At 31.5% G+C, this 24486-nt stretch overlaps 2 protein-coding genes across 2 annotated transcripts in view; one reads left to right on the top strand and one right to left on the bottom strand.

Moving 5' to 3' along the window:
* Nucleotides 1-1222: 1222 nt before the first annotated feature.
* Nucleotides 1223-8631, bottom strand: LOC131843876 (bilin-binding protein-like). Its single transcript, XM_059192643.1, has 4 exons — nt 8462-8631; nt 5539-5752; nt 2928-3029; nt 1223-2495 (listed from the first exon to the last, which is right to left on the bottom strand). Exons 1-4 carry the CDS (start codon nt 8567-8569, stop codon nt 2308-2310), a joined length of 612 nt encoding a protein of 203 aa, XP_059048626.1. The 5' UTR covers nt 8570-8631; the 3' UTR covers nt 1223-2307.
* Nucleotides 8632-20192: 11561 nt separating this feature from the next.
* The window catches only part of LOC131842848 (uncharacterized), a 32802-nt gene continuing 28508 nt past the window's right edge, over nt 20193-24486 (top strand). Inside the window, exons 1-2 of the mRNA XM_059191416.1 lie at nt 20193-20315; nt 23175-23376. Coding sequence (XP_059047399.1) covers nt 20193-20315; nt 23175-23376 — 325 coding nt within the window. The remainder of the gene's footprint in view (nt 20316-23174; nt 23377-24486) is intronic.

The raw sequence follows: 24486 nt of genomic DNA, 5'->3' as shown, positions 1-24486 counted from the left end.
GTCCACATTATTAACAATCCCATTCCCCCCTGTGAACAAACAGTTGGAAGCGACTGGTGAGAACTATCAGATTTAAATCAGCTAGAGCTCATGATGAATGAATGATATAAAAACAATATACATACGTCCCAATTGTTTTTATTATGTAACTGGAATGGCAAGTAATTTGCCGGCCAACGGTAGTAAATGGCAACTATCAACAATATATAATACATCTCTACGTTGCCATTCTCGAGGACTAAGATATTATCATATGTCATATGCCATATCCTGTAATTTCACTGTTATATCTTTTTTTTTTATACTACTATGGTGGCAAACAAACATACGGCCCATCTGATGGTAAATGGTTACCGTAGCCTATGGACGCTTGAAACACCAGGGTGTCACGTGCGCATTGCTGACGCTATCATATCTCCGCCATCACACAGCTTACAAAGAACTTGCTTTGCGGCTGACTGAAATGGATGAAGCAGTTTTGAGATAGGTAGGTTAAACAAAGTCTACATCTGGTAAATATGGAAATTAACCACAGAGTTTTAATTGTTAGAGTCGAGTGAGAGAGCTCTTCTAATCGTTAAAATTTTTATCTATTTGAGCAGTTCCAACTTTCTTTACTTACTCTGTAATGCACTGAAGGTTAGAATTTCTTAAGAAAGAAATACTGACAATAGAGTGAACAAATTATTTTATGATAGACACCAAATATTACGAAATAGGTATTTAGTTATAGTTGCTTAAATATCAAATTTCCCTCTCAATCCACCCTGATGCTCAAAATCATCGTGGTGATTGGATTGACATTGTAACTATATCTGTATTCAGTATTTCGCATTACAACGCAGGTTAAACTATAAATTGTTCAACTTAACATTAGTAAAATATAACTTTTTTAAGAGAAAGAATACAGACTATAAGAATACAGAATACTTATATTTGAGACAAAGACTGAAGTATCTTTTTTTAGGAAATTGGAATTCCATAATAACTGAGTGCCTACCAGGTTGTAAGCAATGAGCGTTGCCTATACTTATATACATGAACAGCAACTATGGAGATTACGTCATGTAAGAACCGCGATACCACTCATGAGGACTAAGATGTCATGCCTCTTATCCTGTAATTTCACATTTACCAAAACATTTCTCCTATGATAGACAGAGAGAGACATAAAATAATCAGTGAATTGATTATTTTTCATATTTAAATAAGACAGGATATATATCTGCTAAAAATGTATTTAATCCAATAAATAATATTATCCAAAAAAAAACTACTTAAAACATTTTATCACAAACCATTTATGTAATAAACTTGAAATTAAGTTGACATTTGTTTAATATTATAATGAACTATCTTGTTATGCAACTAAAACTATAACAGCTCTAACTCTAAATGGAATCGAGACAAAACTAACCAATGAATTAGTTCGATTAAATTTATTATGTCTGATGTTATTTTCAATTGAGATTCTGCAAATATTTTAAAAATTAATAACTACGCACACCATCGACTTCTCATCAATGTAGAAGAAATACAAAGGAAATTTACAAATTTGAATGTAGAAATAAGCATGACTATAAAGTACCTAAATATCTACGATAGATCTAATCTAAATAATAAGAGTAATTGATGAAAGTTGATCGTGTACATTCTACAATTAATATCATTATTATCGATCACACATTACACTTTAATTATTTGTGGCTACCCATAAATTACTTGACAAAATATAACATTGTACGACAAGGTGTGAGAAGTGGGAAATTTAGGAACTTTTACAAATTCAGTAACGTCACCTTGAGTCTTAATGCGGAAAATAAATTCCAACATACGCTACATCAAATTTGATCAAATATAGATACTACACGTAATTTAAACTATTAACGAAATATTTTAATGATATTTATAAAGTTGCATAATATGGACACTACTGAGTATTATGTAATTTATGGATATCCCTTTTTTAGTAATATTAAAACAGATAACTAATACAACAGATCCTATTAGCGCTATTCGACAGAAACATTCTTAGTCTAATAATAACATAATTCTAATTTATTGTGCTTTGATTAAAACACGACTTTGGTTAGTAAACAGGTAAACAGTTATTTCTTAATCACAAATTATTGTAGGAATGGAGTTACTATTTTTTAATATTTGTAATATGGTAAGTATTCGTCATTAATAATATAATATTTATGTAGGATAATTAGCTCAATTAGTGACATGTTGGAATAAACCAACCATGAAATTTATAATTCGTAATTTGTCAACTCTAACCTAAAATATTATCAGCAAATTTAATTATTGTTTGTTTGTTTGTAGCTCTGTCACTGCGCTGGAACTTGTGAACTTGCAAGCTTCATCTGAGAAGTCGGTTTGGACAAGTTTAGAGGCATCAATCTCCTTAGCGTGCTCCTTCAGGAAGTTGTCAACGGCGGTCTTCGCGTCGCCTTCCAATTTCTTAGCTCTGGACAGGACCCATACGGAATCTGCAAACAGAACCATCATGGTACATTCTGAATAAATTACCTGTGGTATACGGTATTATGTAGCTTTACGGCTATTAATAATCCTTAACAGCCAATCATATTGTCTCCGTTGATGCCAGATTAGTGGTTTTCACCACACACCACAAATTTGGATGGAATATATAAGAATATATGAAATTTTTGGAGGGAGAAAAAACTAGGCCAAGTGGTCTAAAAAATAGATTGTCTGGATACACAAAAACTATAGACGTATTATGGGGAGGGGGGGGGGGGATTTTTCTTCAAGTTTGGAGAATTTTGTACTAAATTTGGAGAACACTAGATAATCATCTAGCAATACTGTTCGTCTTTAATGTCTAAAGAATTACTTCACTCCTAAGTTTCTTTTTCCTCACATGAGTTACTATTTTGAGAAAATCGTATGTGACTTACCGTTATGTGCTTTGCTCTTCTCGTCGTATTTACAAGTATATGCAATCGCATAATGTTGGTAGTCTGTGGCGATTATGTTGAGAGGGGATTCCCTGTTGACAGCTACAACAAAAATGCACATTAAAAATCCATTTAAAAATATATTTTTTTTCTATATACATTTTTATAATGTAAACAGATCTGTCTTCCTTATATTATGATTGTAAACAAACAACAAAGTTCAATAATAAATTACAATCTGTTTCATATTTATTTCTTTCTATCAAACTCTATTCGCAGGTACAATTGGAATATCTTTAAAAAAACTTCAAAAGCATTTGCTTGGTCCTCTTCTTTATTTCTGCTTGTTTATGTAACGTATGTTTCCGTTGGTGAATCAGATATGGTAGTGAAATTGTAGGGTATGGAGGCAGTAGAACATGTTAGTATCTTAGCATATGCATAGCCTGTGAGGCGTAACAAGCTGACCATATTGGTGTTCATGATGCTATTCATAAATAGCTATGTTTCGTTTCGTAAATGAGATATAGCAGTGAAATTGTAGGGTATGGAAGCAGCAAGACATCTTAGTTCTCTGGAATGGCAATGTATGTTATATCAGGAGCGTTACATGCTGGTCTGATGTCCATGTTGCTGTTCATGTATATAGGCAACTATAGTTAAATACTATCAAGTAGGGCGTCAACATCCTTATCATTTCAAATGCAGAAGATACAAGGTGAAAAATATATGGTTTTACTATTATCTTGTTACATTCCACTGTATAACCAAAAGGAACAATTACAGGTAAAGGAGAATTTATATATAATATAAGTATTATATAACAAAGATGTATATCTAGTGCATACAGATTGTCTGCTTTATTAGACGGCCTCGGTGGTCTAAAAGTTTAGCACACCGCTTTACTTTCGATGGTCGCGCGTTCGATTCCTCGCACAGTACAAACATCTGTATTCATGAGTGTGAATGTATAGTATCTATGTTAATAGTTCTGTAAAAAAATGTATAAAACTATTTCTGTATAGTTATCTAACCATAATATAAGTCTGCTTAGCTTGTGTCTAGATGGCGCTGTGTGAATTGTTCAATGTCATTATTATAAAATAATATAAGGATTAATTAATAATTATCATGGATGAAATAATTTAATTATATCAAGATTTATCAGTGCTTCTGTATCTCTAAATGATGATTCTTTTTCGTATACTTTCAACATATCGCAAACATATACATATATCCATTATATTATGTTATTAACTCTACCTATATGTAATAAAATTGTAACTGATCTTTGTCTGTATATGAAAGATATATGATAAAATATTATTATAAGTGCACTTTAACAGCATAATAGAATTCAAAACAATGATTGTTAGAATTTTTGTCTGTCTATGTTTGTGCCTGCGAATCTGAGAAAACAATTACTAGAAAATTATGAAATTGGTTTTAATAGGTTTTCATTATTTATTGTAATAAACTTTACTTAAAATAATGTTTCTTTTACTGTAATAGGTTCACACAGAAAAAAATATCCGGGAACGAAGTCGCGGGCTGAGCTAGTTCATTCAACAAAAACCTGTTGTGGAATGTATTTATGTGTAAGCATGTCGCTTTAAAGCGGATATTATTTTATTGGCTTTTAAATTATCAGTACAAGAATTACATGAAGAATTATAGAAAAATGTTGAAAATTTACTAATCTTTTAAAATTGAAAAAGTATAAATATAACGTCAATATGAAAAGAATATTAATTAACATTTAATGGTTTGGTTTCTTATATTTTACATTTTACAATTATTTGTCCGAAAAAAAAATTATAGTTAATTGGTATTATATTTCATGACGCTTGGTCGTGCTATAAAAGTTTACCAAATAGAGATTGTAAAAAATCTACGTGGATACCTCATTCTCAGCTATTTTAGCCGCCAAGCAGCTTGCTATATAATGTTTATTTTGGTTGTAAGTGCAGTTTAAAGTCCGGCCACACAGAGTTTATGTTTCTTACAGTTCGGGTTCGACCAATCACCTGTTTGTTTTTGTAGTGAAGGGACCAAATAACAGCGTAATTTGTTGTGGTTTGAATTTTAAAATCTATTTTATATTTGTTAAGCAGATAATAGTTAATATTTTTTTACCTAGTTAATTAAATTTTTCATGTTATCACTCGTTAATACGGCAAATAATAGATATTTAAAATTTTGCCGTAAATTGTACGTTAGTTCAAAGTTACATTCGTTCCCGATCTGTAACGCAAACTTTGAGCGACCGTACTGTAGTCAGAAATTACAGGATGATAGGCATTACTTAGTCTTATAGAAAGTTAATGGTAAATTATGCATAGCCATGGTATAACGGGTATCACATGTTAACATGATGCTGTTCATATATATAGGCGACAGTTACAGCTTACCTGCAGTCAACATTACAGTAGTCAAAAAAAATTACCATCAGATTGACCATCAGCATGTTTACCATTCCAAATTACATGAAAATAAATTCTGGTCTCATTTTCTCTATTAGCACAGGCGGCTGAAGCCGGCCCGCTATACAATAGTATACTATGTCATTACTAATTAGATAACTACTCGTAACACATATTATTAATCTTACCTCCATAAGTTAAAGTTACTAATAGCTTAGCACTCTTGTTCGCATCTTCAGCAAATTTGGCGATGCCCTCTACGTATTTCTGCACGCCATCTACCACGTGACTATTCTTCACTTTCACCACTTCTCCATCCAATTTGTATTCCGCTTGTCCGCACTTGCCATTCTTCTCCGCATCGTTGGGCGTCTTAGAAATCTCGTACCATACTCCTTGATACTGTATAAAAAGTTTTAATCGTTAGTACAATTAGCATGTCAAAGGTTTTAATTATTTTATCGATTTCAGCGGATTTTATATCACATATTAAAATATTATCTTTTTCTGTAGGTGCTATCTCCTATCGGAGGTTGGCGGTCTTTATTTTGTCCACGGCGGTTCTGAAAAGGGACTCAGTGTTTATACTAAAATACTGCCTGAGGTTTTTCATTCCGCATTATGTAACCCAGGTACAGCAATTTACGGCATTTCATGGTGTTTACATATTAAATAAGGACATATTTGTACTAATATAATAAATACGAAATTGTATATGTCTGTCTGTCGTGTTCTTTTTACACGACAGAATCTCAAAGATGACTAAGTTTTTTTGTTTCTAGAATTGGAAAGACAAAACCACGAAGGCCTATCTGATGGTAAGTTGTAACCGTCGCCTATATAGATGAATTGTCTGTCTGTATGTTTATTTGTTACTCTTTCATGATTAAATAGCTGAACTGATCTTATTGAATTTTTACGTAAATTGCATCACAAGAATGACAATCATGTCTTAAAAAAGAATCTGTAGTTGTGGACGAAGTAGCGAGTATACGGCTAGTTTTGTATAAATGCATATTATAATGTTCTTTCTATATATCATGATAGAATAATGCACTAACAGTATGACCTAAGATCATCAGAGAAAAATTAGCTGAGAATTCGAGATAACTAAATTTAGAAGTCATGACAATTGGGCCGTTGTAGCAAATTCTCCAGGATTAACCATTATTCGCCATTGCATTCTAAGGAAACCGCAAGGTCCACCTGCCATGGTAAATCGTTAGTCCCCTTTACTACTCCCCTCCAATCTATGGTACCTGCGTATCAATTAAATTAGACTGTCCATACGGAACAATTGGTTTGAATGTGACGACCTTCACGATAAATTAGATTTATCGGTGAATCACTTGACGATGCAGCGATACGGTTAAAACTATTGTGCACACAACCGGAACATTGATTGTTAAGGTATTAGAGTAATTGCCCCTATTGTGGTATTTTACTGAGGTACACTTTGTACAAAGTCGTCATCGTATGTACCCCTATCAGAACGAATTCTAACACCAATTAGCTTGTTTCGTAAGCTGAATAGAAAATACCTAATTCAAATAAACTTCATTTAAGTACTTTTGAATAGTCATAGTTTTTTTTAATCTACCGCTCATTTGGAAAGCTGTCTTATCACAAGAACCACGAATTACTCGCGTCTTGCTCTTTAATTATTCAAATTTAATATTTAAATATTCCTTACAACTTTACATTTTAAGCCAAAATGTACAAACTATCAACTAGTACTAATTTATTAAGGTCAAAATAATAAATACACGATAAGATTAAATCAGTCGTAGTGATTAGAGCAGACCAGCTGAGTTTAGATTTTAAAGGTGAGAAATATCAGTTAAATTACAAGATATTTTGTTTGGTCGACTACGAACGTCTCGTTACAGACTCAACCCATTAGCATTGCGAAGAGACATTACAAATTGTTGGAATTTTTACCAGCTGCTGAAATTTAAATACCATCGAGATCATCTGGATACACCTTGCGATTTATTCCAGTAATTTATTGCCACGCACAATCACATTATCGAAAGACCTTCCTTTGCACTTGTATTGCTACATTCTAACCGATACGATATTGAAACTTTAAGGAAAAGAGTTCATTCATTCTTAAAAAGCCAACCACGCACTTGGAAATACATTGGTTACCTAATCAGTGGAGGTAATCACTCAAAAACAGATGAGCTGTAAGCTCGTTTGTCCCCTATGCTATAAAACAAAGATCGCAGTAGAATGTCCCGCGCTACCGCGACCCCGACACTATTGTGGTGAGAACAAACACCATGATAGTTAGTCGTAATAGCCAATGCGGGCGTAAATTTGAGTTGGATTTTGACCACGCAAAAAAGGTAACGATGGCATTACATACTCATTCGGAATGGCAACATATTCCTGAGGAGTAAGGTGAAGTTGCTATGAATTTTCACGAGAAATAATATGAGAATTGTTAGTAATTACGTTACGTTACATAATTAAACCTCTAGTAGCTGTTATTGAAATTATTAACCGGGTCTTAACACGAATAAGTTTATGGCTCTAGTACCTACCAAGTACAGTACAGGTATAAAGATAAAGATATATGCTACACACAAAACTGATGCACCAAATTCTTTTCTCCAAGAGGAAAATATGAAACCAAAATCAAAGTTTATCAATAAATTATGACACATAAAATAATAATCCCCCAAATCAAAAACATAATAGAACTATTCAATTTTAAATGCCAACGATTTGATAATTATTTATCATTCTTTATATCTCAGATTAACTGTTACCTACCTGTTGTCGTATTTCATAATATTAAAATAAAAATTAATGCAACTGAATGACATTTTTAAAGAATTTTGATGAAATCATATAAAAGGAATTTTTCAGCAAATATAAGATAACCTACTTAGTGATTTACTATTCCGACTCCAAAGGCTAACTTGTAGTTCGAAACCGACCGATATATGAAAATTATTTCACGCAACAGATCATTTAAAAACAATGTATGCAATGAAACGTTGACAATAAACCAAATAAATCCAAGAGATGGCAGTAGGCTGGTTCTCTGATACTATGAATATATAATATTCTATATATCTAGTACCTCTTAAAGATACTTACGGCTGTCACGTTGAAATTCTCTACAGGCTTGATTTCCGGACATTTCCCCTCATGGACGACGCTAGCGGACGCAGCCGCAACAAAGGCAAATAACACCATACGCAGCATTTTCAATCAGTTTAAGAAAAAAAAAATTAAGTCCTCAATGCCAACTGCACACCACAGGAGACGGTGATGTACTGATCAGTGATGCTGTAAATTCACCCTTTTATACCTTTGCAACCGGGGGTCAGGGACAAAGTCCAATTTTCGCAGGATTATTTAATTGAAGGATTCATCGGCTCTCGAAACTTCTCGATCTAGTGAAGCAATGTGTAACATTCCATTTTATTCTCTACGGCTATATGCTATTCAATTTCTGTCTACTTACAGTTTGTTATCAGAACATCCATGTAATAAAACCAGTATTTGTTAGCTGATAGTGGCTTATCGCAAATTAGGAAGGAATGTAAAGCATTGTACTTATATGACGGCATAAATATTGGTGTGATTTGTTGATAAATATATGTAATTGCACGGATAAAGTTTTTAGTAGTCTTTTGAAATAATACTATATTATACTAGAACTTAAAATTAATTCCACAGAAGTTTATATACTCTGGAGAAGATATCGAAATTAATGACAATAAATTAAAACATATCGTAAGTATTTTGCATACTATCCCATCACAATATTACCACTAATAGACAAAGGTCGACGATATAGAAGTGGATGATAGTGGAATGGTGAAATTGTAACTTCAGTTGAAGATGATATCATTAAGACGAAGTTAGGTCGGTTAGTCCATCGTGGCAAATTCGACAGGAATTATCACGATCACTTCCAGGTAACTTATGAATGTCATGAATTTAAGGGTCATTTTTCAATAATATTACCAAACCCCTTCCCGTATAAGAAAAGCATATTAATATGCAATTAACATGTTAAGATCTATATTGATAAAACTAGTGTAAATGAATATAAAGATCTTAAGAAATTATGAGTACGATTAAGAATCCATATATATAGTTTTATTTCTGAGTTTTCCTATAAGTGGGGAATGCTTTTTGAACCTAATCTTAGCACTTATGATATCCTCTGAATGAAAAAGAGTAGTATCATATTTCCTTACTCTTTCAAAGTATTTTTACTAATTAAAAAATAAATTATTATTATCATGAAGTATAAAAGTGTTTACATATAATTATAGGTGACTACGTATCGATAAGTGTAATCAGGAAGATAAGTATAGCATTGAAAATAATATTAATTAACTAAAATTTGCATGCTCGCAATGTAGCTAAAGATAGGACTATTATTACTTAAAACTCATATATAACTCATAATTTTCATATAAATATACTGTATGTGTAACTGACTATTTGTTCCCTTTCAACTACTGAACAATCACTACAGGTTCTCAACAAAACTTGAAGTAAAAAAGGTTTGAATCATGAGGAAATAGAAATAGAAACAATATTTATTTAAATAAACTTAATAATTACAAGCATTTTTTTTTTATTCTACGACTCATTTGGTAAGTTAATTCAGCACAAGTAGTAGAACAAGCAAAAAACTTGCTAGTTGTTCGTTATAATTGTGTGTACATAAATGTGAATGTAAAACAAACTACCAAACGGCACTAAGTGACTGGTGTAAATAATTAGTTAACTAACGTAATGTCCAAAGAACGAACATAGAGTATCTTGAATGCAGTAGAAGAATTTGCGGGAAATAGTGGTTTTATAATTACGTTGATCTCGTAACAACTGCATCCATTTGCACTTATCTAATAACCATGTTGCCATTAAGACTACTTATCTATAAATACTTTTAACTAATCATAGCAGCCACTGGATTATATCCCTGTAATCTGGCATAATTTTCTGTATTCAGAAGTACGCACAGATTGCAAAAATTAAAAGAATAAAAGACTGTATAAATGTTATATTGTGTTTATAAGTCTTATTGAATGGAAAACTGGTCTAATATATACGTATCTTAATAGCTATAATAAAAAAAATATATAAATAAAATTGTCTCTCTGTTATTTCTAATCTTTGAAACAATCGGACCAATTTTGACGAGACTTTCAATCGCAGACAGCAGTTAATATTATCAGGAGTAACTTAAACTACTTTAATTTAGAAATTTTATCTATTAAAGAAAATCACAACAAAATCCGTTGCGTAATTTTAAAGATTAAGCATACATACGGACAGACAGCGACAGCCACTTTGTTTTATACTATTTAATGATAATGATGAAGAAGAAAATAATCAAAAAGATGAATAGCCACTACTTTATCCACGTGGATGAAATGTATAGGGTAATATTTAGTTATATATAATATTAATAATATATAACTGATCGTAAGAGCATGGTATATCATGACCTTTTAGGTTTCAATGCACAAAGGGCATCATTGATCATGCAGAGCCGATTTGTAAACACTACAAGTAGAGCATGAAGTGACAATAGCGTCACTAACGAACTTCATGAAATGACTACCACAGTAACTACACCACTACTACAAATAATACCATTAAATAATTACCACAATCATAAATACATACAGGCAAAACAGCTCAGATAGGCTTATAGAATATACTTTTATTTGTATTTTTTTTATTAATCCTTTATTGCACTATATAAAATAATGTATACAATTGGCGAGCTTAATGCCATATGGCATTCTCTACCAGAACTCTACAGAATTTTACAGAAAAGAGAAATATTACACTTAAACGTTTATAAATACATTAGTATAACTGCAATACGGCGGCCTTATGGCTAAAAGCAATTTAATGTAATACGAGGTCTACTTCGTTTGGGACTAGATGGCGCTGTGTTAATTATTCCGGATTGTTAGTACTCCTATTATTAAATATTTCTATTAAATACACTTACCAATTAATGGTCATTAGAGGAATTATAACATAAGGGTGACCTACCCCAAAATATTTTTTGACAACTTTTTTTATTTATAACTGGCTACTCGCCCTAGCTTCGAACGAGTGGACATGTATTATATATATATAAATAAACCTTCCTCTAGAATTACTCTATGTATTTAAAAAATCGCTTCAAAATCCGTTGCGTACTTTTAAAGATTTAAGCATACATAGGGACAGACAGCGACAGCGACTTTATTTTATACTATGTAATGATTATAATCATTTAACATTTCTCCTTTCTGCCATCATCTTCTATTTTTAAAGCGATATAGATAGACAGACAGCGACAGCGACTTTATTTTATACTATATAAAGATTGTAATCATTTAAAATTTCTGCTTTCTGCCATCATCTTCTATTTTTAAAGCGATATAGATTTATGTGGCAAAACAACGTTTTGCCTGGTAAACTAGTATGAAAAGAAAATAAACATGACGTTTCAATTTATCTAATAATACGGATATAAATGATAATTTAATAAGATAACGTAATATCCAGCACTCAATTTTCACCTGCCTTGAAGAATCGTGCGTTACTTATGTTATAAACGCGAAACTTAGTATGTTTGTTACTCTTTCAAGCAATAACTAGTGAACAGATTTTGATGAAAATTTACAATACTATATGTAGTATATGGGACATCAGAATAACATAACATTTTGTCGGCCTAAGTGGTATAGTGATTTAGCCCACTGCTTTACTTCTATTGTTCCGACTCCTCTCTCGACGCAAATATTCGTATTCATCAATTGTTTGTAATTCTCTGGTGTACATTTTGTATGTATTTACAAAAACAATGTACATAAGTATTTCTATCACTTATCTAGTATTAAGAATAACCCAAGATTTACTTAGTTTTGGCTAGATGGCACTGTGTGAATTGTCCTGGGCTATTAATCGTGATTTAATAATGGTTATGACATTATTAATCCGAGTAATCTTAGTCCCTATGTGATATTCATAGTATACAATCATTTTATCTAAATCACATTAATCCACTCTTCGTAGTTCTGTTATAATTGCCGTAATAGATTTTTTTATCGTAGAATATTACTGCCGGTTGCGGTAACGGTATATGCTATCGGAACAATAATAGTATTAATAACATAAGCAATATCAGAATCAAATCAGTTATTAACATGATAAAGTTACCGGAATTTAGTAAGAACTAACTAGAAAATTTTATTACACATTAGACAAGTGTATGACTGAAATGAAGTCTTATATATAGTAGACGTAGTGGTTAACCCATAATAGGTTGGTATGTAATAGGATATTTTTTATAAGTTATGTGGGTATATCTGTCTCACCTTTTTAGCTCCCAAACTTCATGTAAAGTAAGAAAGGGCTGTTTCTTTGTAGGGTATGATATAGTAGTGATATTTCAGAATGCGCAGGTATGACATCAAAGTCCTGCGGAAAGATAACGCAAGAGAGGTACCGTAGATGTTAGTTATATTCCTATACAGTTCCCTCATGAACAATGAAGATTATACAATTCCACCAGACGGGACAGGCCAAGTAACGATCCGCTAGATGCAAATTGGGAATCGTTATTTAATTAATTAATACAGTATAAACTATGTAATATTATGTTATCTGTGGTATAAACTTACAGCTAATTCCCAACACGTTTATATCTTAAAACTGTATATAATTATATACACATAAGCATAAGAGAGGAACATTCTAATTTTATTCATTACAGAAGGCAAGCCGTATACACGTCAGCATCTTAGAGCTAACCCAAAAATGAGTTCAAGAGATGCAATGCTCGAACAGTGGGACAATTATTAGCGTGGTTTCTAACCTGACGACGGGTGACACTTCTCACATAATTCGGTGGAATATTATTATAAATCCTATACTTTCTTCAACTGCGGGATTTTCTATTTGTTTGCGCAGCAGCAAACAATAATAAACTAGTATTAGTTTCGGCCTGAGTAGTAATTTTTTATTTTATTTAATATTTAAAGGCTACATGACCCATATTATAAATACCTGACTGGCATACATAAGAAATAATAATAAAGTATAAAAATAAATTTTCTCTGTGGTCACGGCACTGACAACAACCTGCCTCGGAAAATCTCTTCGGCCAGAAGTCCTCCTTCATGAAGCTGGACTGCATGTTGGTTACAAACGCTTCAAACTCGTGTTGTGACTCGACTCTAGCTGCGTCAACCTCTATGTCAGGTTACTCCTGGACAACTCCGTATGTAGTCGACAATGTCATGCTCGTTATTGACGTAGTATGGTCGGGACAGGTAGGTACATTGCTGTGGTCGGTGTAGCAGCACGCTGTAGGAAGTTGGGTCCAGTGGATATAGTGCCACAATGGTTCCGATTGGTCATCTTCGTTCATTTCGTTCATTTCATGACGAAGCCATCATCATCACCATCACGGATAGTGATGATGATAGCTTAGCAGAGGTAGTAGCCATGTTCGGTGACATCTTTGGTACATGCCAAGTAATAAATTAATGAAACTAGGTCTGTCATTCCTATCATTACTAAAATTATAAATGCGAAAATAGCTCAGTCTCTCTCTCTGTCATGCTTTCACGCCAAAACTACTCAACCGATTTAAATGAAATTTGTGATATAGATAATCTAGACATCGAGAAAGGACATAGGCAACTTTTTAATGCCGAAAAGGGTTGTACAGGCAAACCGGTACCAACCGTAACAACACAACTCTCCTTTCAAAAAAGGGTAGATGTAAGAAATATGTAGCAGTTTTACGGAAATATCATCAATATATATAAGTATAACGTTCAGAGTTTCAAATATATAATAGGGGATGACAGATTGTATGGAAATTCATCAGTTGTCGTCTAACTCACGCGAGCAAAGTCTCAGGCATCGCTAGTTTCAAATAAAGATGGAAACACCAATGGATAATAGCTATAATTTTTCTATTTCAAATGGTCTATAAAGAACAAACATTATAAAGAGATCATAACAGTAATACGTATACAAATATCTGCGCGTCCGTCGTGGAAAGTTTAGAGGATGACGCCCATTCGATAATTTGGCGATGCCTCAATTGACTAATGCCCACTGTCGCCACGCAGGCACCGACGGTCCTCTACACATACGGATGTTACTCCTTTAACTTGTTTGTTTGCTCAGATTTCTGTACATACACTAAATACAATGTCACTATGTACTAGTGCCGCAATTACTGCAACTCTACTAGGTAAGTATCATAGATTAACCACACCTACATTTTAATTATCAAATTATTGCACAATTATTAAAAATTTTACGGAGATAGAGAGAAAAGAAATAATCTTCATTCAAATTAATTTAATAATGAGCAGTGTTGAATGGTCACATTCCAAATTTTAAACCCCATGTAATAGAGAAGTTAAATACCTTATTTGTATTTACTGTTAATGGCTTCCGCTGCTTTTGGATATTGCAGTGAAATATCGGGAAGTAATAAATTCTAGTATATGATCACGATAAATATCCTATTTATATAATATTTACATTAATGTATAAAAGTCTAAAAATTTTAAAATAATTACACACAAAATATAAAAAAATGTTAATTTTAAAAGTTTAAGTAATATATCTACATATATCATAAGACTATGACTATACAGAACAAATAAAGCTTTTTGTATGATCGTGCTAATCTTTGAAACTACCTACATATTGATGTTGATGCTTTTTTGACATTTTGTTAGTATAAAACATAAAATAATTTAATTTAAAGAAACTGTAATGTTTCCACTACCGTTTAGGGTCCGTGGTTAGTCCTGGTACAACGTATGTAGTGTAGTACCTAGACGGCGGTTACCACTTTCCGTCTGGGTCCATCCATAGCTTGTTTACAATTACGTTACACAACATACTATATAATGCATTTTTCATCTGAAACTGACGTGTCTATACTTTATGTTGCAGTTAATACGATTTAATCGTTTAGTTGCGAGTACTTTGTTTATAGTGATGACTGCTAAAGTCTTGAGAGATTATCGGAACAGCTAGTTAATACTAGCCAAATTTATTGCTGTCAATAATATAAAAATATAAACCCCTTTGTATATATTCCCCACATTTTAAAATCCTTGTCTATGTCATGTCTGTCAACCTGTTACATATATTTTATTATACATGTATTTTACTCAACCACTATTTTAATTGTAAGCTAACATGTGTTGTGTTGTCCTTATTCTTAGCATTCTCAGCCAACTGAAACAGTCCTTTCTACGAACACAGTCAAGAAAACCGTAAACCACACCACTGTGTCTCCCAAACCACGACGTTGGCAAAATCACCGACCTCATTTGGTGGAAGCCATTTAAACTAAAAGAAGAAGAAGAAGAAGAAACAGCTATTTTATAAAACACAGACAATATATGTATACATGTATCGATCCAATACCAAAGATAAACATATTTAGATTACGGTTTTTATAAAATCATGGCCACTTTATTTCGTATGAGCACAGATAAAAAAATCGATAAATAAGTAGTGCACAAATCAGGTATTATTGCGATGATGGTATGAACTTGCCACACAATATTATCGTCACTATATCATATTATCTATAAACATAAAGTTGATAATGAATTTCATTAAATCTAATTTATGATAGAGATATTCAGTGGATTACATATATAGTAGTAAATATAATTTATTTCGTTCCGATTGCAGTTGCACGTTACACACAAACTGTTACTTAGCAACAATACTTATTTTAAATGTGATGGATTATACTTTTTCTACTTCAATCAATGTGCCTAATAATTTGTAACCTTGCAGACTCTAAATAACAATAATATCCTAGGACAATTCACAGAGAGCCATCTAGATAACTAATTCAAATACTTTGAATTTTTTCATAATATATTACATCCAGACCAAAACAAACAATCATACTTATGAATACAAATATTCGTACCGAGAAATCGAACCCGCGACCGTCGGTAGTGAAACAGTATTCTAAACAGGTAGACCACCGAGATTTATATAGAAATTACTTACTTAGAAATTTTTATTTTTGTCTATGACACACATTTAATAATTTAATATCTGAATTATCTATAATATGCACAAATCTTATAGGTATATTATTATTGAAACTTTGTATAGAATTGTATGTTCTATGTTCTAATTATAAGTAAAGATAGTTGTGTACTCGACTTTGTTCGTTTGGTATTCGCAATAAAGTTAGATTAACTTAACTTCAATGTTTGTGTTGACAATTACATATTACAAGAGGTTTTGTTCTGCATCAATGTAAGCTATATTGAAATTAAAGTCAACTATATTATCATTGTTAATTGCAGCTTGTCCAGCATTATAAATATATGGCAAAATAAGACATTTTGCTACTTTTGACTTCTTGCCCTTGACATTGTGAGCCCTCTTGGAAAATATACATACGTGTATATATGGGTATTACCGCTATTACAGTTTTTTAATAATGTAATGTAGTAATGTAGTATTCCCGCGCTACTCACAATTATTTTATAAGAAGTTTTAATTATGTACCTTTGTATTCAACCTTGAAAATGAATATGGTATCAGATATAAATAATTTTATTTATAATTCTATATAACCTATTGATCAATATAGTGGATATTAAACTTGATATATTAAAAATCATTAAACTATTGTGTTTTTTTTTGTTTATTAATTTACATAATCAATAGTATGCGATTCAGTGTAATGTATTCAAATAATTACCATAATATATTTGCCAACGAATAAAAATAAGAGAATTTTATTCATACTAAATATAATCAAATAGCTTCGTGATAGCCATCGTAATTTATATATTTTATATATAACCTTTATTCTAAATACAGAAAATAATTAAAATATTAACATAAACTGATACAAAATGCGTTGTGCTCAAATAAAATTTGTGACTACCTTTGGGTGGACAGAGAATTAATAAACAAAGAAAAGATTTAATAACCAAATAACTCCAGATATTTGTTGACACCTTTTTTAACGTTAAACTTATTTCATGATTGTTTTTAAATGTAGAGTACATTATATACTTAAGAATAAATACTCTCTTACGGCGCTATCCCATCCTAATTGGAGTCAGCTTTTCTACTCTTCTTCTATAAATCTTCAGAGGCTTTTAGTCCTAATCATCCGTCTTCAGAAGCTTCTTCTCTATGTGGTCATAACATTTGTTACAACTTTTTTGATCGCAGATATTTTCTGACCTGCTATTGAAGTTATCGTACCAACGTTATCTAGACTCTAATTTAAAACCACTTTAGTTCTAGGGGGAATCTATTAATTTTCATAAACAATATCACTGACCGTCGGCCTTCTAGTCCCGAGCTAAGTAGAGCGTATGTTATGGGTACTAGGCTGTTAATAGATACATTTTTGTAACTACATACATAATATACAAAGAGAACACCCCGACCGACACAACTCATGTATACAAATTTATACCTTGCGAGGAATTGAACCCGCAACTATCGGAAGTAAAGCGGTGTGCTAAACCGATAGATCATTAAGGCTCTTTTTATTATGCAAGGCTCTTATTTTATGTAATTGTTCGGCAACTAAAAGAGCATAACTCCAGCAGACTACTTGGCCATCCGCCAATTCAGAATTTCAACCAATTTCCACTAAACTTTAATGAATTATAAACTTAAACCTTCCTAAGAAACTTTGTTGATGAATAAAAGTCACCTGAAAACCACATTTCAGTAGTTTTTGAGATTATAGCAAACATACAGACAGACGCAGAGGGGGCTTTTTATATGTTTAAATTATACATAATAAGAAGTTTACATAGTAATGTAATAAAGAAAAAATATGTCTATCATATCAAAAACTTTTTTTATTAACTATTTCTGTTTACCCCGTAAAATAATTGTTATGAAGATATATACCAATAAAACAGCAAACCAGTACGACCTGTCTAATGCTAAGTATTAAGTATTTAATGCAAATTAACTTAACCTTTATACAGATAACTTATTTCTATGTATATCCTTGAGAATCTATTATAAATGAAAGTACTACCTTATATGAATATCCAAATATAACTAAAGGAGGGGATTGTTAGTAATGTGTACTAATAACCCCATTAGTAGCAATATAGTACATTGTGTCAGGTTGACCTTCTCGCGGTTCCCTCTGGAAACCATCATGAGAAATTATTAGTGAATTTAACACGATCAACTGACCTCATGGCTATCTTATTATCCTAGACTGGTGTCTGGCCAGCATAAACCGTTAGCACAGGAGGGGAGCTCTCCATTCCATCATCATACATTAAAAAAATTGCTATAAATGAAAGAAATACTATTTTTTTTTTGTTTTGTACTTATTGTCCTATGCACAATAAAGAGTTATTGTTATTATTCAATTTATTTACTTCAACTTGAATGTGTACATAAATAATTTAAAATTAACATTCAAAATCATCCAAATATGCTCTGACGTTTCCAGCTTATAAATTACATTAATAATATAATAATTTCGTGTTGTTGCATTTCGTGGCAACACGTAATACCTTATCAACCATTCTTGAAATTCAATGAATACTTTTTAAATGAATCTACTTACGTATCTCTTAATCTATTCAATTTAATTATAAGTACTACCTACAAAATTTTAAACTTGTGCAAGGCAAAACTTTTGTTTGTACAAAACAATGTTCTAAATACAAGTATTAGTTATGATATAAAAATGAGTAATTCCCTTTTATACATAGACTACAAAAGAAATTCTCAGTTCTAGTTTTTCTTACTTTACCATATCTAAGCCTATTTTTTATGATTTTTTTATTGTTTTGTTTTACTATTAACATAAATTTTTATGTGGAACAAATTGAATATAGTATAGATATATTATTTGTCATTTTTATTATTATTATTTGCTTTCCAGTGTGTCAGAAGCAGAAATAATATTAATTTAAATAAACTTAATATAAATACTTTTGAAAAGTCATATTTTTCTATTATACCTACCACTCATATAGAACGCAGACTCATCACAAGAAGAATGCGAAAACTTGCGTGTTGCTCTTTTAAATTAACGTCTTTAGTAGGCATGTATATTCATAACAAGGAAGTCTTTGTAAAAGTCTTCTGCCTGGGTAACTCTGTTGTACTTATTTAAGCCTACAAAATAAGCAAGGCGGGTTCCTTACTTTGTTAGATATGTTTCGGTTAAAGGGATAAGGAAATGCAATGAAATTAAACTAAAGAATATGTGGACATAATATGCTGGCCTCGGTCCTGGGTTATTAATAATATAATATGTTAGTTCTAAATGACATTAGTGGTGTCACGGGCTTCACATGATAACGTGATGACCGTGAAGTGCATGTATGTATATAGGCGATGGTTACACCTACCTATGAATGCGGATGGTTATAAGGGCAGAGGAAAGTTGGTTATAAGGGCCAAAAAAAGAAGAAAGGCAGTAAATCACAAGATGACTGTGAACAGGGACGAATGTAAGAGGAAAACATATTAGAAGGATTAAGGATGAAGCGACGATGATTGACCACAATTACTTAAAAAAAAATTGTTACCTTAAAATAGAGAAACAGAACGCAAATTATTATGGACTATAACTTTATAGTTATTTATATTCATAAAACGTCTTATGGTATTGAATTTATGAATATAATTATTTACTTGATTTCGTTGTTGTATATTTCGAGTTGCGATCTTATATCGGCGATATATAATTGATCGATAACTTCGCATATATATATGATAAAATGTATAATGTATCGTCATTTGATTAGTTTCTTCGTGCAGTGGATGGACTAGTGATAATGTTATTATGATGAAGTACAATATAGTGTTAGTGATAGTCTCATTTGAACTATTATATGGATGTTGGGCGGAATTTGTGCAAAATGGCCAGTGTGAGGATATTAATGGAGTCGTATGGACATTAGAAGACGTAATTACCTATATATATTTTAAGGATAGAACATACCTTCACGGATATAATCCCATTTGTTGCAGTCATTGTCATTGTTAGCTGTGATCGTCAATGCAAAACATTTTACATTTCGCTAAGAAAACAAATGTAGCTGTCAAAATCGTTCAAAATCGAAAATATACGTACTAACGTATAACGTTAATTCAATCATAATTTAAGAGCCACACTCTTGTCGGTGGAACTCTTGCCATTTCTTATGGTTTTCCGTCGACTTCATCTTTTCTCTTGATCCGCTTAATATAGTGTGTTATCTCCCCTATCCCCTCTTCTATTCTTTATTTACCAAATAATATTTTATCGAAATAAGCTTAATGAGATTCTTAAAAGATTCTTGCATCTTCGTCAATTTCATATTTGACATACTCACGGGCACATTTCGCTGAGTAAATAAATTTAAAGATCTTTCGGATTATTTTAAATTGTTATACGAGTATATGTTTCTATTATAGGAAATAATTGCTGATAACAAATCAAATTGTCTTAAAGTAAATTCTACCGAAATTAAATATTTTATGAAAACAAATAATAGTACCCTTTTTCCTTAAAACATAATTTCACAATTCATAAAATTTCAACTAATATATGTATATATTAGCCGTGCCCGCGATTTCATCCGCGTAAAATTTATAACCTATATATTATTTTGATGTATAAGCTATATTACTGTAAAGTTTCATCAAAACCTGTTCAGTAGTTTTTGAGTGAAAGAGTAACAAACATCCATCCAAACTCACAAACTTTTATAATATTATGTATTATTACTATATATATACTAATTACCGTGAACCTAAAAATATCACGATAGAACTGGGGTACCGCATTGGCTAATTCTTTAATGTCGTAGGTACTTGTAATTAAAACAACTTTTGATCGTTATGTGCAGAAAATATTTCAAACTAAATTTGGCCATTTCATAATATTCTAGATTTTACAAGAAAGGCTAAATTAAAAATACTAGTACAACTGCTATACTAATAATCACTAGTACGGCAGTACAAATGTGGAATGGATATCTATAATAGATAAGCAATAAAAAAACAATTTTACAACAAAGAAATAATAACTAGGTACTTGCAATATACAACTAATTAGGTATAATATGTACCTACGTAACATATAGAAGTATATATAAAGGAAATAATTTATATAAACATACGGATAAGGGTGAAATCCCGTCTTCTTTGTGACGTCTAAATAATGACAGTAATAAATTTAGGTATTGCTTAAAAATATATATAGTATCTCCATATATATTTTTATTATATTTATATAATTATATATTTATATAATAAAAATAATATAGATATCTCAAGGTAATATAATAATTTAATATAATAATTTATTAACCGGGTCTTAACACGAATAATTTTATGGCAAATAAAGGTATTTACCTCTCTCGACGTTTCGACTAGGTTGCACTAGCCGTGGTCACGAGCTGACGAGGAGGACATATTCAATTCGATGTATTTTATGTGTGTACTTCAGAACTTTTTTTTACGTGACCGGTTTTTTATATTACTTGAATGTTGATGTTTTCCGTATAATTCACATATTCATTTTATCATATTTATAATGTAGTTTTTGAGTTTTATATAATGCGACTATCGAGAGTGTCATTCATAAACACAGGCAATTATGACAAATAAATAAATCCTTACTAATATTATAAATGCGATATATATATACAAAGACATTTATATATATATATATATATATATAAATATATATATATATATATATATATATATATATATATATAATGTCTGTCTATCTGTCTCGTAAATCATATGTACATAATACCCCTTGATTACAACCGTGCGAAACTAACGCTGGGACGCTAGTCCTTGTAAATATAAATCAGAAGGTCTGAATATATGTATCTTAAGTTTTCTTAATTCTTTAATTACTGAATAGAATGTAATGAAATTTGTTTTTAATATAGATGGTATTACAAGGAGGGACTACACTTCATGTCTTTCAACCTAAAAAAATCAAATAAAGTCGCGGGAATTTGCTTGTTTTGTATAAAACAATGCCCAATATTAGTCACGTGTAATAAGTATCCTATCAGGTTCCTAAATATAATTACAATTAATTAATTTAATCGATTTAATGAAATGAGAATTAATTAGTTTAACTGCCGAAAACAAAATTCATTAACCTTCACTAATATATGGAACCTTCGTATTTATATGTAGTGGTATGTTACGAGATAGGATTCAAAGAAGCTATTGCATTTATTAAAATACTATCAATGACGATATGATAATATTAAAAAAAATAATCCGACGATAAATAAAATCTTTGATATACGTATGTAAATCAAAACAAAATTACCATTGGTTATCTTGGTAGCAGTAGCGGTAGCAGCGGTTTGATGTTTAGCACACTACCTTTCTTTCGAAAGTCGCGGGTTCGATCTCTGCAAAATGCAAATATCTGTATTTATTAATCTACGGTCACGTTGGATACAAATAGGCCCAGCAAAATATGGTCATATCAACTGTTGCATTATATATACACTTGTGAGCAACTAAATCGACTCAAGTGCTACCTCTACATTCAAACATTGTTCTAAATAAAAGTATACAACATTTAAATAAAAAGAATATGTCATTTGAAAACTTGAAACCTAAGTTTAAATAAAAAACATCAACACCATAAAATAAAACAAGTACCAACATGTTAATATGTGCAATTAGAGCGTATTCATCCAACTAACCCGATTGCGATTTATCAATTTACTTTTTATCTAACGTGTGAATATTGACAACATATAAATAAATGTATGATTTTGTTATGACATATCTTTTACAGATCTCAGGAGAATGGGAATTACATCGTCAATTAGGAGCCGATATCAAGGATTGTCCGACAATAGAAGTCGAAGAACAAAGCGGTAACACAGCCACAATCCTGAGTAGGGCGGTACAGAATAATTTTAATGTGGAAGAAAATGGTATAGTAACTCCTCAAGATAATAATTATGCGACGATACAATGGGACAACGCTAATGAAGGTATTTCATAGTTGTACTATCAAGACTAGATTATAAATACAGAATAAATAAACATATAAATTAAAACCTTCAAAATATCCTTGAACACTACTCGAAATTTCTGTAACAATATTCAGCCAAACTACTGTCTGAAGATATATGCCATGAGACCATATATTTTGCTTATTTATGTAATTATATAATTTTAGAAGTATATTATACATATTGTATGTTTATATATATGTACATCTATATATATTATTTTTCTGTATTAATCTATTTTATACCTGTTAAATCGCACCGCCATACTATCTCTGATCAACGCGACGGTGGTCTGGTAAAGAATGCCATTAGGCATTAAGTCCGCCATGTATACAATTTTGTGTGCAAAAGAATAAATAAATAAATGTAAGAAATGGAGGTAGCTATATGTGCCGCAAAGTTTAATAGCCAACCAACTCTATATAAAGTTACATATAAACCTGCAGTGCTGATAATCTGTTTGCTACATACGAGTATATATTAAACTTCGAGCTCGTTAAGAATGTATTCATTAACGACATTTAATGAATACATTTCTTAACGAGCTCTTCTCGGCCTGGGGAGGATCAGGGAAATGCTTATTATTGCGATTGGAAAGATCCCAAAGAGCTGTACTAAAGGTAATGATTAAGAAGCCTATTTATTATCCCACTAAAGAATTGTATTCCCTTTGTAATGTACTGGTCTGGTAAAGAATGCCATTAGGCATTAAGTCCGCCATGTATACAATTTTGTGTGCAAAAGAATAAATAAATAAATGTAAGAAATGGAGGTAGCTATATGTGCCGCAAAGTTTAATAGCCAACCAACTCTATATAAAGTTACATATAAACCTGCAGTGCTGATAATCTGTTTGCTACATACGAGTATATATTAAACTTCGAGCTCGTTAAGAATGTATTCATTAACGACATTTAATGAATACATTTCTTAACGAGCTCTTCTCGGCCTGGGGAGGATCAGGGAAATGCTTATTATTGCGATTGGAAAGATCCCAAAGAGCTGTACTAAAGGTAATGATTAAGAAGCCTATTTATTATCCCACTAAAGAATTGTATTCCCTTTGTAATGTACTGACCGTAAGACAGA

Source organism: Achroia grisella, unplaced genomic scaffold, assembly GCF_030625045.1.
Source record: "Achroia grisella isolate CSIRO2021 unplaced genomic scaffold, CSIRO_AGI_Agris_v1 utg1086, whole genome shotgun sequence".
Taxonomy (NCBI): domain Eukaryota; kingdom Metazoa; phylum Arthropoda; class Insecta; order Lepidoptera; family Pyralidae; genus Achroia; species Achroia grisella.
Note: the sequence above shows the minus strand (reverse complement) of the source record. Positions and strands in the feature narration are given on the sequence as shown.